A 15962-nucleotide genomic window follows, 5' to 3' on the forward strand; every position below is an offset into this window, starting at 1 on the left:
TCCGAGAAATCTTGAACATGTCGAGAGTTTGCATAGTGCTCATCAATGAAGAAATGAAACGCGCATCTGACAATAATCCGAATTCTTTTAACGACATGAAGTCGATCAGACTTACTGAAGCCTACGGCGTTAGTAGACAAAAGGAGACTATCAATTTCACCAAAATTTAAACCGGGACTTTGCCATAACCACAAAGGGGGAGGTTTAGCTAGAACTTTGGGTATTTTTTGAGATTTAAAATGGGTTCCCTTTCAAGGGTTTATCGCCCTTAGAATTTTTCCCTCGTTTCCCCCCTTTGGAAAAAAGGGAAGTGTTTCTGGTCACACCCTATGAAATATTTTAAAAATTTTAAAAAAACAATAATGAAAAAGTTTCCCAAAAATATCATGAAAGTTTTACGGTGTTATTTTGTCGGAAGGGGTATATGTAAACTTTATTTTAAATCCCCGAAAAATTTCGTACATGTTAAAAGTTTCTTCATTTTCATCCGCATATTTCCAAAGCAAAATTTAAACTTTTCTGTACTTTTTCCCTTTTCTTTGGTAATAAATTTTTAATATTAAAGGGATTCTTTTTAAAGCAATCATCGTTATATTTTTAATTAATCTATTCAGATCTTAAACTTTCACAGCAGTTTTCTCTGAACTAACCATTATGTGCGAATGTATGTTTAACGTGTTTTTCAGTTTAATCAACGCCGTTTCTGATTTGATCTTTTACAATAAAACGACAACAACAGTGGACAACAGTAGTTGACTTTTCCCTTCCACACATGTTTCTTCAGTTGATGCTTGGTATCAATGTATATAGTATTACATTGATACTTCTACCATTAAATGATTTGAATTTGCCATCTCCTGCAATTACTCTCACATTTAAAAATCTTGAGAATAGGTGATCCCTCGGAAGCATTAATCACAATAAAATTACATGAAAATTGATTGCATATTCTGTTTGATTGAGTCTGTACATTAGATATTGTAAAAAATGCAACATCTTTCACGCATAATTAGCCACCGGCTTATAACACATTACTCTTTAAAAGGTAATTTTTCTAAATATCTTTGTTTGGGTTTTGGATAATTTTGACGTTAAGAAAGTATGAAGTTGTCCCAATTAGATCAGAAAATAGGGTTAATAAAGTCAGAAAATAGATAGACTATAACTTGTAATTTTAATTCGTTTATTGCTAATTTTGCCACGATAACATGTCATTTGTGTAATTTAAAAGCTTTATTGTTTATTTTATTTCTTGCATTTAGTTGATTCTTCTTTCTTTGTTACTTCCTCAGTTCTGTCCTTGATCCAAAAATTGTGCCATTACAATAAGCTTCCCGACAGAAGCACATTCTTTAAAATGTTCGTTTAATGTCGTAAATGAATATTTCAGATCCTTTAAGATCGCTCAACACGACATTACTGTTGTCTTTGAGGTACTTTTAGTTCTTTCTATTTGGCTTCGTCTGCTTAGATGTAAGAACTGGTTAAGTGTCTTTAAATCGCCAAAAAACAAATTCAAAGGCATTTCAGTTTATTTTTTTAAAAGATTCTGATAACATACCCTAAAAAATACATTACATGAAACAGTTTGCATATGTCTATTTATAAATGTTAAGCAAGGAGTGTTGTATTATATAATTATATAAATAGACAACACGGTATTACTAAACTGTATGAAATTTACTCATTACTTTTGCAAGGAATATTACAAAGAACATATTTCTTTTTATTTTTAAAGTGATACAAATTATTTTCAAAGTTATTCACTTTTACTTGAAGATAATAAGGCCAGAACTTTAAATATCTTAAATGGTGAAAACGACAAACAATAATCATTTCAGATTATGCACATCATGGAAATGGTATATACTTTGTTTAATCAAGAAAATAATCAATATAACTTTATTAATTTGAAATAAAAGTTAGAATGTTTCAGATAATCTAAAGGCAACGCTAAGTTGGAATATGTTTCTTAATTTTCATTAAGTAAAATTTTGTAACACATTTCTGTTAAGAATGGTACGGTGATAAGGAAACACACCAAGTAGAACGTTTATGACTTCGTCGAAGATTTGTAACGTTCATAAACCCCAGATGCTATTGGGCCAAAAATGGGAATTAAGCTCAGCATTGTTTTCAAAACTGTTTCTTTCATTGGTGGTTTTTCATGTTCAGTTTGAAGAGAGGCCTTGTCAAGCTGTAGCTTTAAATCTTCAATTTGCTTTTCAAGATTTCCTTCTTTAATTTTCCAATACAAAGCCATTTCAGCATACTTTTTCTTTAACTCGTTCTCCTCTTTTTCTCTTTCATCGGAGAGTTCTTGTTTAAACTCGGTTAGCGCTTTTTGCTCTGTCTGTCTTTTCTGTTCGACATGTCCTTCCAGCTCTTTCTTTTCCTGATCAAATTTTTCTTTGATCTCTTGTACTTTAGCTAAATGAAAACATATAATTTGAATCGTTGGTAAGGCATTCTAAAATATTTCATTTAAAATCAGCAGGAAATATTAGAATTTGATGGAGACTGATTGTATGTATTGTTATTTTGGAAATGTATCACTGAACTCAAAGATCCATTTGTACCAAGTTTTTTTTTAATTAATGTCATTTTCTCATACACACCATAATTTCAAAGTGCGTCATATCATAATGTTCAAGAGCGAGGTCAAAGATAATTTAAAATTTCATTCCGTCCTGAAGCCAATTATTTCTATGCATTTTATTCAATATACCTAGTTATAGAAACATTAATTAAAAAGATACAAAACCTGCTACATACCATTTATTTCTGATACACTCAAATTATCCTTCTCCAGTATTTCCTTGTCTAGCTTCCGATATCTCCTTTCAAAATCAAGAGCACACATGTGTAGCTAAAATTAAAAATGAAGTTTTACTCGTTTGACTACATTGAATTTCTCGTGGTATGCTACCAGTGTCACATTCGATCAAATCGAGCCAGTGTAACATTAAATTTTTAACATTATAAGGTGTTTTATTCGTATTGTTCGTATTAGATAACCAATGCACAGTTCAGACCGAAACTTTTGTATGTAGTAGAAACGCTTTGAAGACACGGAATGTCTCACATACGCCTAGCGTCTGCCTCGTACTTTATCTACTGGTCAGGGCAAGTAATCGTAGCTTGGAGTTTACTAATTTTTCGCAACAATTACCTCCCCTGATCAGTATAGAATATGTAGAAAAATTGGAACCACACAATCTTTAACAAAAACAAGGGCAAAATTGTCGCAATATACGCCCGTCACAGAAGCTTTTGACAGAGATGTGGGTATTTAAGATATGCATATAGGAGATATTCTCTGAGCAATATCCGGAAAATATCTGGATATATCATCATCTCTAGTGATTATTTTATCTGAAGTTTGACCCCAATATGTGACATTGATTGGCCGCATGGTCCTTAATTTTGCACGCGACACTCCGCCTCACAATAGTGAACATTTGTGCCAAGTTATATTGAAATCCCTTTATGCATTTAGAAGTTTTGCTCCGGAAAAGCATTTATCTACGACCTCTTAGTGTTACCTTGACCTTTGACCTAGAGGCCTGGTTCATACGCATGCCACGGCTTCACATATTGGTGAACATTTGTATGAAGTTTCATAAGATTCCCTTCATAAGTGTAAAAGATATGCTCTGGACAAAAAATTTATATTTAATCATCTTTAGTGACCTTGAGAATCATTTTTAGTGACCTTGACCTTGCATAGATTAACCTAAATTACATGTTTCACACCAGTAGTCATGATAATGACCATTTGTGGTTCAATCCCTCAAAACAATGATGACAAAATGGTCCCGATACACATTTTCATATTTTTTCTGAACTTTGACCCCTATGTGTGACCTTGAACTTGGCTTCAGGGACCTCAATTTTGAACGCGACACTCCACCTCACAATAATGAACATTTGTGCTAAGTTATATTGAAATCCCTATATGCATGTAGAAGTTTTACTCCGAACAAGCGTTTTTAAAGTGTGAACTTGACCCTTGACCTAGAGGCATTGTTTATAAGCACGACACGGCTTCTCATAGTGGTTAATATTTCTATATTAAGAAGGCCTATAACGGTAGTTATGAAACAATTTAACCTTACATAAAAAAAATGGACAGACTGACTAATGTAATATAAAAATCACGTCAGTGCAAAAAGGTTCATAAACCGTACGATTTCGCTATTGCATTAATTTAAGACGTCAGCTCTATTAATTGATTTCATTTCATCACTTTGTGTGACCTCACGGTGTGTGACCTCACGGAAATGGGAATATTCTCGGCCAAAAAATAAAGCCAATAAAATAATGCTATTAGTCACCTTAACTATATATATATATATATATATATATATATATATATATATATATATATGTACTGTATATTTTGAAAACCTGTGGAAAGGTAAAAACTTAAAGGGACTCCACCGAGACATGATACGACAGACTTTTAGTATTTTCTAGATTTGTGAACCATTAAATGTAGGTCTTGAAAAATAAATTGGTGCAAATTTTCAAATGATGCTCTTGCCTTTTTCTCCATAGTAATGATCTGTATTGTGCAAAACGACCCAAAAATTAAAAGTGTTGCATACACAAACAAAAGATTTTCAACTTAATTTTGAGCATATATATTTTTTTACTGATTTCCAACTGTTAGTGCTTCACTTGATCTATGTAAAAATTTCAAGCTTTAATGTTTTATGCTATTTTCCCGTATGAGCTCCTTTAAAAAGAAATATGTTTTGCGACTTTATTTGTTAGATATTTAGGCAAAAACACGGCAACTTTAATTCTACTCACTAAGTCTGAATCAGCTTCAGGTAATTGCTGTCTGAGATGTCTTCGTAAGCTAGCAAAGTCACCGTTGTACACATTGTATCCCCCTTTGTTAAAGTATTCTCCGTTATCAACTTTTGGTTTTATTCTTATGTTGTACATGTTCTGCAATATCTTCAAAGAAGTATCTTGAATAAACAACTTGTTCTTTCCTTCAATTCTTCTCTTAACAGAATCCATTTCTCTCTGGAAAAAATAAAGAATCATATAATATCATTCTTTAATGTAAGATTAACTTTTATAAATAAAACATATAAAATAACGTTGTTATTATTAATAATCAACGCAAAACTCCTTTTATGAAAATTAAAACATTAAAAAAGAGATTGGCATACAATTTTTATACATTGTAAATAAAAACTTTTAAATACAGATTTATTTACTTTAAATTAGAATAATTATAAATATGTTAAAATAAATCATTACATTCAATTATTAACTTAAAAGAAAGACAACATTAAGCACAATTGCTTTGCACTATTATTTAGAAGATTGCTTCATTCATAAGCATGTTTTACTTTGATCATATTTGAGATTTTATCTGTATTTGTTTTTATTTGTCAAGAAATGCGACAAGAGATGCAGGCAAGTTCAGAATGCAAAATTGCAAATACGTATGTACACATTTATTTTAATATTACTTAAATATGAAAAACAAGATCAACAAGGAAGTGTGGCATTCAACGAATACATCCCCCGACAAAGTAGCAGGACACCAAAACCCGGACGAGATGTCATTATTAATTATTCAAAATAAGAAACCATAAAAAGGTTTAGGCGTTTTTAGGCTATTTCAACTTCTTTTCTGAAATTGTTTCTTTCACAACACATATATACCTCTGCTTGTTTTTCAAATATTTTCTTATCATCTAGCACAGCAATTTGTCGAAATATTCTTAGAGAAGCCTTCTGAATGTGTTTGTACTTCAACTCAAAATCACTGGGCAAAGGTAGTCCAAGGGATTCTATTTGGTCTGTGAACATCTCTATGGCCGTATGCATAGCAATACGGTTCTCTTTTTCAGACACATGAGTCAAAGTATCGTCTATACATGGTAGTTCTCCATTTTTGATTGCTGTCGTATATTCTTCAACCAGATGTGAAAATACTGAAAGTATATTGATTTTACAAGAATAACTGAAATAAAAAAGAAATATTACATATTTATTAAAAAAGGACTGTTTGCGAACTCATAATGAAATGCATTTTACTTCTCCAGATGACGTTTGTCTGGACAAGCGTTGAGTAAGGTTGATGTATTTTCTGCGCCTTCAATTTTATTTTTTGAGCAGAGCAGACGCAATAAAACCGATTATGCGATTGATAATTGTTTTGTTTTCATAGTTTCATTACACTTGAGCTACTAACCTTTCAGAAGATTAATAGTCATAAAAGCAGGTGTTTTATTCTTTGAAACGTTGTTCCGTACTTCCACTAACCGTTGATATATATTTCTGGTCCTTCGGGATTGGTAATTAAATTACTTTTAGTCCTGTTGATTGAAAACCGCTTCAACGGTGACAGAATGCGTAAGAGACAATTACATCTGGTGATTAAACTCACTAAAACTGGGTAAGCAATTTTCAATAATGTATTTATTTATTAAGAGATCACTCCTTTCTTGAAGTGTTTTATGCAAAGACCAAGTAGTTTTATTGTTTGACCTATAAATATGAATATTTTAAGAAGAGGAATTTACCTTCAGAAATTGAAATATAAATGCCAATAAATAACATACTCCTTCCATTTATAAGTGATCCATCCATGAAAGTCTTTGGTTTACAATCGTAGATGTGCTTTAAAAATAATTCCGTATCATTGAGGAAGTCCTGATTAAGTTCCTTTTCCTCCAGTTCCTCGAGACGAGCAAGATCCTTTTTACCAGCAGCAGGTCTGTCAAACAGGAAACAGGATCGATGTTCAAAATGCAGCTTTACTGACAACCTCAGGGCATTGTATTTCTTTGCTTTTGCATCAGTTGCCTTCTTCATCGTCAAACAATTTTCAAAATAATGATGGGGGGATTGAGCATCGCCCATTTCTAATGAGAAGTCTCTGAGACACAAAACAAAAGATGGAAAAAAGTAGCCAATATCGGGTGAAAATTGGGCATTTTCAGTGAACCAAGTCCTGCTTAAAACAACTTTCTTGGCAATTTTTGTCACAAAACGTTTTAATGTTAAAGAATTTAATACAAAACGAACAGATTTATTTCTCGCTTATTGACTCTAACTTAATTGCAAACTATTTGGTCAAGTTAACAAGTCAATTAATAACAAGATATTTTTTAATTTAAACGGTTGCCGACTTGTGATAAATTTCTTTTATCAATAATCAAATAAGGCATTCGACCAATTAGATAAATACAAGTACATATTTTAATTTCAATTGTTTATTGTAAGACATCGTAGACATTTAAATTAGTAAAGGTACTTTATAATAAAATAATAATTAGCATTTTAGCATTAAATAGAAAGAAAGTCATGAATGGGAAATAGAAAAATCACAATACCACAGCGGCTGTTGCGTTTTAGTCGTGCTTATTTACTTCATATATGTAAGTTATTTTTAACTTTATTGTGGCGTTATCACTTTTGTCACCATAGCGGCGAGCTACTGATAGCTTCATTCTTTCATATATATTAATTCTTGGGCGGCAGGGGCCTAATAAAATATTAAAGTTGTTTGCAAATAAGACAAAAACAGTGAATGTGAGATATATCGAAGAAAAGGATACGAGAGACTTTTCAGCAGTTGTTCGTTTATGGCCCCGAACATGTTATAAACAAATGTTGAACTCAATAATGTCGCAAGGCAAAGGATGTTATTGTCGTTGTCTTCGTCACCCTGAAAAATAAATGTAATCCTATAAGTAATGTAATTTTCAGTTTAAATCATTGAGAATGCAAATAAGATTACTATGCAATTTAACTTAATTCGTTCATATTCAATTCGGATATTTGTAAACACAACAACCAATGATATGTTCAATAAGTTTCAATATTGAACGCTTTTTATAATAAAAGAAAATTAAAGGGTTCCCTAAAAAGTCAAAAAACAAAAATTGAAAAATTGAAAATGTTGCCTTTTCTGATTTCAGTCTGGTCATTGACGGTACTTGAAAATGCAAATTACAGTTCAAGCCCCACTAGCACCGGCTTAACATACATTCAACATTTAAACACGCTGATATTAAAAATTGTAATTTAGAAACATCGAATGAAAAACGATCATTCTTTAATTTTTTAAAGCTGAATGTTGAACATTCAATGAAAATCAAACTTAAATAAAATATTATTATAAGATGTTAACAAAAAGTGAAAAATGTTACATGCGATTTATTACTGATTATGCCGTATTAATAACCATATGTTGGATGCATTACAAACGCAGTAAGGGTTATTTTTGCATATTTTACCTCTATTTAGTTATTTATGTGGATTGTATTTTCCGTTAGCAATGTGTTAATCACTTTCTTTGTTTACTGCACACTATTGTACTTTCATAATTATCACGAAAATAAGCAAAGTATGGAAGCATGTTGTTTCAACAATATATACATTACCTATATCAAGCATAGTGTCGTTATTTCAAAGATAGAAAATTTAACTACTCGTCTTATAACACTGATACCTTATTGACATCACCAATTCCTTCTGTATCGATCAACATTAAAATTTCTTGAGGTCGTTTCGGGTGTTCCAAACACCAAACCCATAAACCCTTTGTTTTTGCTTCAATAGTACTGCCTAGGGGAAAACCTTAAAGAAATAGAAATAAAATTTAAGAAAATGTTAGAGCAAATAATGAAAACGATATGAACATGTATAATCCTTCTAAGCGGAATTTGTGTATGGAAATTCAACCTAAATTGAGAGCCAAGATAATCTTAGCTTCAAAAAATAACTGGCGTAACTGAAGTGTATAACTAAGCCATTTGAACTAAAATCAGTTCATGATACAATGGGTATTATACGACCGACTTTTACGCGTGTTGACAAAAATGATTAATTGTGTAAAACAATGTTTTGTTAACTTTGGTCGTCAGTTTCTGTCTGAACAGTAAAATGCAAGTAAACTTTTCTTACCTTGTTTGCGTCCTGCCAACTTATTAAGTAAGTAAGATTTGCCGGTTCTGTATGGACCTGCTATTGCTATTACATTAACAGTATTATCAATGGTCGATATTTCTTGCAGGACATCTTCAACCACGGCTAAAGTCTCATTACCATCATTCCTTATCAGACACATTGGTTGTTTAAAAACGCTTAGGTTGCCATATTTCATCCTGAAATTTTATATACGAAGTAGAAATACAAAGTATATTAATTTAAAATTTAACAATTTAGAAATGTTAAGGAAAGTGATGAATTTCGAGTTAATTGTCTGTTCACACGTTACTCTTTCCATCTGGAGCTCTATTCGATGAAATACACCGATAACTGGATTGCACTGCGAGACGAAAGCATGCACAACGTTGGATAGAGCTCTTGTTATGAAACTGATGTAAAATTCCGAAAACAAGAACTGTTTTCTCGTATTAGACATATTCATTCTTTTAATAAGAGACCATAATCCGCTTTTCACGTTATTGTAACATTGATGTTATTGTTATTTCATGTTATTGTAACAGCGGATGTTTCCAAATTTAAAATATCTTCCCATGAAAAATTTAAATTATGCATAAACCGGTGCTAGGGACGGGGACAATCTAGTATACAGCTTCCAGTACCGTCCATAAACAGGCTACCAAACCTGTAACAATTTCAATTAAGCTCTTTTTTATGTTCTTTTATCTCATTGCCAACAGAAATATCACCAAAAAGGAGGACATTTCAATTTGTCGGGTTGTTCTTGGTATGGGTTTCACACAGCACTTTAAAGGTATTGTTGAAATATTGAATAACTACTTAATGAATTTGCTCATTCATTCAAAAGCAAAAGGGGTTGTCTGCTCGTTTAGTCCTACGATTTAAATAAGGCTGTGAACATGTCATGAACGGTAAAATTTAAAATGTTGCAGGCTTTGTATGGATCAAACTTTTTTATGGAAAGTGTTGGGACATAAAGATACCGGCCACGATCTCCAGCATCAGCTTATGCAGTATTCAACATTTAAACATGTAAATGGTGAAATTTTGAATCAAGAAACATTAATTTTGCGGTTGTGTTCATACTTTAAAACCCATCAACGTGATATGTCCGTATGACTTTTTTAAAGTGGCTTTTTATACCAAAGTTTAATAATGCGCGTGGGTCATTAACGAGTAAACAATAAGCGAAACTAAACAAAATGAACTTTCGAGATGGGATCAAAGCAAAACAAGTCATTCATACTTGTTTCATGATTGACGGCATTAATTTTGATTATTTTCAATTTAAGAGGCATTTTATTTTGTTGCAAATTTAGCTTCATGGTGCAGTTACTATCATGAAGATTTTTACTGTATTATTCGTTATTTTAAATCGTAAATATATTAAATAAATCCTCATTAATCTTACTGTTGCAATATTTTGAAGTAGAAATCAAATTCCTACCTGATATTTACAGAGCTCTTTAATGTTGGTTCCTGCTTTTCGGCTGCCAAACTCCAACCTTTGAATAAAGCATAATATTCTTATATTTTTGTAAATATGAGAAAAACGCCAAAAGCACTGTCTAACGCATTGATCAAATAAGAATGATTATATCAAAATATTTGCATATGTTAATATAGAAAATTATCAGAAAAGAAAACAGTCATTGGCAAACGACTGAACAGTAGAGAAAACGTTTCAAACCTTATAAAAATAATTTGAACCGGTTTGAGTCTATTAACATTATAAATATACTTATCCAGAATCTCGTATCCAAACATTCGATTTTACTGAATCGCTGCAGATTTGCCCAGCAATCGATACTTCACCACAGTCTGAAGACAGACTTTGGTCATTTTCTTCTCCCTATATATAAACACGCAGAAATATTTCTTCTTAAGGTATTTTAAATGAGCTTTTAGATACATGTAATTGGTTATGATAGAATCAGAAAACAAAAAAGTATGTATACTTTTATCAGATTGGTATATTTTTGATGTAATATATAAAGTGTCTATTGTAAGTATTTCATTAATATTTTCAATTTTCTGTACCTCCCTATCACTTGACACCTTTCGTGAACTTTCGCTTCTGTCAGCCATCTCAACGTTCTCTTTGCTCAATGTGACCTGAATTATTTATGCCATTTCTTCATGAACGTAAATAAAACTGTTAAGAATATATTTATGTATATACTTCATTCAAAATAAACATCTATTTAATGTGTGATATTACCTCAAAAGCATAATTGGATAACACAATCTTTAAAATATTATAAAAATATTATTACTGTCTCGTTTGAATTATAGCCCCAGTATATTTGGAACATTATCTACATTTATTCAATAAAACGAGCGATAGTAAAAATTACCGCCTAATTTATAACCTGAATTAATCACTTAGACGGCGGATTGAGTGTCCTTACGCTAAACCTGCAACTGCATACGTCATTGCTGAATTGCAAACCCTTTCTTAAGGTATACCATGGGTAATGCATTACCTTCACTTTGAAGAGTATTCAAATAGGATAGAATCACTTGTTAACTACATTGAAATTGCGGGGCGTTGGTTCAATGTATCTCTTAGATCCCTTATTGAAGAAAAAAGTGTTTGATTTCAATTATGTAACTTTAAAAACAGCCCCCCGTTGTTGTTTATTTAAGGGGTATTTTAAATAAGGCTTTTTATTAGGGAAATGGTCAAATCAGTGTTGAAAGTGGGTGGGGTATGGTAACCTTTTTATACATATGAACAACATCTTGTTTAGAAACAATCATTTTGCTCATGTAATATGTTATCTGAATGCTATCATTTGTTTCTTAACAATGAGCAATAGGAAAACATTTTTCATAATGATGATTTTATAGAATATTTAGAGTTCCTCATTTCTGAAAAAAATGCCCTTCTAATAGCAAGATTTAGTTCAGAAATATATCCATATCTCATAAACCACACAGTAAATATTATTTTAATTTTGCATACAGGTGACCTTTAAGACACATAACTGTCCCATATTGTCAATTTTACAGTTCCTTATAGTGCTCATCACACATGGTCTACCTTAAGCTATTTATGCAAACTACTACCTAATTACATATCATTCTTATTTTGTATTCAAATTGTGAATAGCATGTGTTTTCTATGTAATGGTAGTCCGCATGATCAGCAATATTAGTAATGAATGATATTAGAAGTAAATGCATCATTACAAATATAAATAAACACTATAATAATAAATGGTACAACGTAATCAAGTTTTGCAATACGTAAATCCAGTTTCATAAATATACACGCACAAATATACACTACAAAACCTACACTTTTCAAAATATGAACTGAACGATCAATGAATTGATTAATCAATCAATCCTTCCTTTGTTATAGCTTTCAGTATCCTAATGTTTCACCGATTAATTGTAGCTTAACATTAAAATAGAAAAAAAAATCAAAATCAAACTTTTAAAATGAGTACATTGAGTGCAATATGATAATAATTATCTTATCTAATTTGGAGCACTTGCTATGGAGGTCTTTTTACTGTAAAGGTTTAATGGGATTTTTACATTTAACTGTTTTTGGTCTATTTTTACATTTAAAGTATGCACAATTTGAGTGAGTTAAAAACTTTTTCGAGCATTTCCATCAGTCCGTGTAACAAATGAAAACAATGAATATGTTTTATTTCTTACAAACTCAGATCTACGGAACATGGTATTGTTATTTAACAAATAAAACATGGCCTTGAGGGCAATATGCAAGTTTACGGACTGATTGGTCAGACTGAGGAAGGTATATGGCCCGAAGCGCAGCTGAGGGCCTTATACCTTCCGAGGTCTGACCAACCAGTCCATAAACTTGCATTTTGCGCGAAAGGCCATGCTTTATTTGTTATATTATACCGAATCTAAATCCTTTCATCCCTTTTGTTGCTGTCATTTTTACTATAAATGCTTTCAAATAATAATTTATTTGTTCAGTGTGTGAAATATCTGAAACCCTACTCGGATTTTTATTATTATTTTCAAGCGATACAGCAAAAAATAATCATGCTCTTCTTTTGTTATTCAATTTTTGTTAATCAAATTAAACAGGCCAAAAAACTTTTAAAATTTTCACAAACTGTATAAAGAAGATTTATAATCAATTATAAAACAAATCATGACTTTTGATCAACAGGTATTAAATTTATGTGAAACAAAACAATTAACTCAGTAAAAAGAATCATTGAACAACAAAATAAAATACTATACCTCATTTGCATACGCCCTTCTATATTTAATTTGACGTCATCCAGTCCATATAAGAATTATGGACCGCCCCCGGTCTGTATGCGGTTTATGGACCGGATGACGATATATTAAATATAGAAGGGCGTATGCAAATGAGGTATAATATAATGCATTCAATAGTAAGTGAAATGAAAGCTTATATAATCCATGAAGCAATGAAAATTTATTTCTAGGTTGAGTTAAAATGTTTTAGCACATTTCACCATCACTCAATATTTCTTTTTAACATTTTAGACATTAAGTTTACGTTTGTTTGAAAACTATTCTGTTAGGCGATTAATTCTTAAATTCTTTTTAATTATGAAAGAAATGAAAGTAATGCAAGCAAAGACTTGCAAAAAGTACGTCGTTCACTTAATATCTAATACAAACTAGTATTACAAATATTCTATGGTAAAATGCCAGTTTTGTCTGACATCTTTTGCATAAGTAAGTAAATGACAGGATATTTATCGTCATAACAGTCATTACATCCCTGCATCTCCCGACGTCACCATTAAATGGTCGACGGTATGTTAAAACGAGCTGGACTATGCTGAAATGGATTACAAGTCAGCATCTAATAATTTGAAAGTGGATATCTGAACTATGCAGATATGTAATAAATAAATAATACTTACTTCTGCTTATGCGCGTATTATTTTTATTCATCTAACACGCTTATACTTGTACAACTAATAGCCAATAATATAGCGTATAAAAATGCACTACTGGTAACAAAAGCGGTTAAATCATTTATGTGGATCACAGATAATAAGGGCACGCGACGCAATTTTATGTTAAAAATAACTTTTTGTCAAGGACAGGGACACTTTTATCACGTAAGTGAGATAATGTTTTTTACTATTTTTTCTTTAAGTTTTCTTTTGAATAATTATATTTTGAATGTAAGAGAATATTTTGGTCGAGTAAATATTGGTATAGGTTCCACGTTAAAATGGTTAATTTCGTACAGTAAAACATAAATACATTAAGAATATCTATTATTTCCTTATACACAGCCCCTTATTGAATGAACCTCGCCTACGAGGGATATGGTCAACCTGTCAAAGTACAAATGTTACAATATATGTAAAACTTAATTTATTCTATGTACTGATTAAGAAAATAAATAACCCCGTTACATAAAAAAAACAAGTTTCTTCAATTACAGAAATTTTATTCTATAACATTACATTATGACCCGCACACAATAAAGTACTAGTATTAAAAAAACCATCCATTGTACTTTCCTCATGTTGATCTATCCATCTTTGAAGTTTCAAGTTGTCATATCAGATGCTTTCTGAGTTACGCCTTTCTGAAATCAAATTATGAACAAGACAACAAAAAACAAAACAAAGGCAAACAATTTCAAAATTATAAAAACCGAAACGGGCACTGCATTGATCCATATGTGATGTATCCAATTCATAAAGTTAAAAGTTTATGTTTTGTATTTGTTTGCCAAAGCAAGAAATTAGAATGAAAACTGGTTCTATTTGTAATAGCATTAAAGTTAAGTTATACAAAAATGATAGATGATACTGGCACAATAAGAATAACAACAAATTGGCATTGACGCGACATTAAACAACAGAAGACCCACGCTACTTATTTTTGTGAAACTGTTTGACAAGATTATTAAATTGGAAAAAGGTGATCTACACCTAGGAGGTCTTCAAAATACTTGTTCCTGACACTGTTGGTTCGAATATCAACAGGTACTTTAGGTTGTGTCATTGGAAGAAGCTGTCAAAATAGCTTGCGAAAGGTCAATGATTCTACCCAAGGTGCCTGCTTGTAAATAACAAATATAGAAAACTTGTCATATGACATACTGGGTATATAATGTTAATGCGACTTTTAGCTTAAGAAAAACAAAACATAAAGGACCCATCAGAAAGATAGTTTAGATACTAGTTTTTAGACTGAAAGGTAATGACTAATGTAGTTTTTTTGTAAATTAACTTTCATAAATTGCGTTTTCAATTACAGTAGAAGGCTTTGTTTCTACAATAATTAGTATATGCTCCACGGATAAGGTTCTTATGATAACTTGTTTGGAGTTCTTATGATAACTGTCACGGAGTTCCTGGAAAATGTTACGGATTTCTGTGGAAAACTTTTCTATATACTTGAAGAACTCATGTGAAAAATGGTCATTTTTACCTCTAAATGGGGAGTTTGAGGTGCTAAATTAAACTTTGATAATTAAGCTTGCCCTACATATTGTATTATGTTTCAGATGAACCTTTAAGTCCATTTTTCATCGCCTGTTTTTTAAAAATCTGGTAGTTTTGAGTAAAATTTCCAAATTACTTGCTCATTCGTACATATTGGCCTTTTTATTTGTGATCTTCTTCGTTGCTATACTTAATTACCTAATTATAGTGGAGAGTTCCAAACATAAAGCCCAGGCTAATAAATTTATAACCGATTTTCCAGATGTCACGGAGTTCTTGTGATAACTCATAATATGTCCTGGAGTTCTTATGATAACTTTTGTTACTGACAGTGTGTTTCTTGCGCTTAATTACGGCACGTTTAAGCGCATTTTATTATCTGATAAGTGTTTAAATCAACATGAAACGTAATACGTTCAGCCTTAACACAAAAATTGGTTATATAATGTTGGTTTTGAGCGTGTTTTAGTTCAAAAGATATTTTTCTAATCAAATTTGTGCGAATTCATATTGACATTATAAAACCGAACGAATGCACTAAATGTTTCTGTGTATACTGTTCATCAACTATAGTTT

At 31.4% G+C, this 15962-nt stretch overlaps 1 protein-coding gene across 1 annotated transcript; it reads right to left on the bottom strand.

The window, feature by feature from the left end:
• Window positions 1-1174: 1174 nt before the first annotated feature.
• LOC132717317 (guanylate-binding protein 2-like) lies at window positions 1175-13942 on the bottom strand. Its single transcript, XM_060700752.1, has 11 exons — window positions 13842-13942; window positions 10987-11081; window positions 10394-10798; window positions 8944-9143; window positions 8489-8616; window positions 7593-7702; window positions 6555-7024; window positions 5692-5963; window positions 4819-5040; window positions 2776-2869; window positions 1175-2430 (listed from the first exon to the last, which is right to left on the bottom strand). Exons 4-11 carry the CDS (start codon window positions 9140-9142, stop codon window positions 2054-2056), a joined length of 1872 nt encoding a protein of 623 aa, XP_060556735.1. The 5' UTR covers window position 9143; window positions 10394-10798; window positions 10987-11081; window positions 13842-13942; the 3' UTR covers window positions 1175-2053.
• Window positions 13943-15962: the final 2020 nt, after the last annotated feature.

Source organism: Ruditapes philippinarum, unplaced genomic scaffold, assembly GCF_026571515.1.
Source record: "Ruditapes philippinarum isolate M1 unplaced genomic scaffold, ASM2657151v2 ctg4666_1_1_1_1, whole genome shotgun sequence".
In the NCBI taxonomy this organism is placed as follows: Eukaryota; Metazoa; Mollusca; class Bivalvia; order Venerida; family Veneridae; genus Ruditapes; species Ruditapes philippinarum.

What these genes read in the sequence shown, in the direction of transcription:
- LOC132717317 (XM_060700752.1), bottom strand. Translation starts at nt 9,142, where the DNA reads ATGAAATATGGCAACCTAAGCGTTTTTAAACAACCAATGTGTCTGATA. An exon ending in TATTTGAAAAACAAGCAGAG is followed by an intron (nt 5,041 to 5,691) that starts GTATATATGTGT and finishes TATTTTTTCCAG; the next exon opens with AGAGAAATGGATTCTGTTAA. An exon ending in GAGTGTATCAGAAATAAATG is followed by an intron (nt 2,431 to 2,775) that starts GTATGTAGCAGG and finishes GTTTTCATTTAG; the next exon opens with CTAAAGTACAAGAGATCAAA.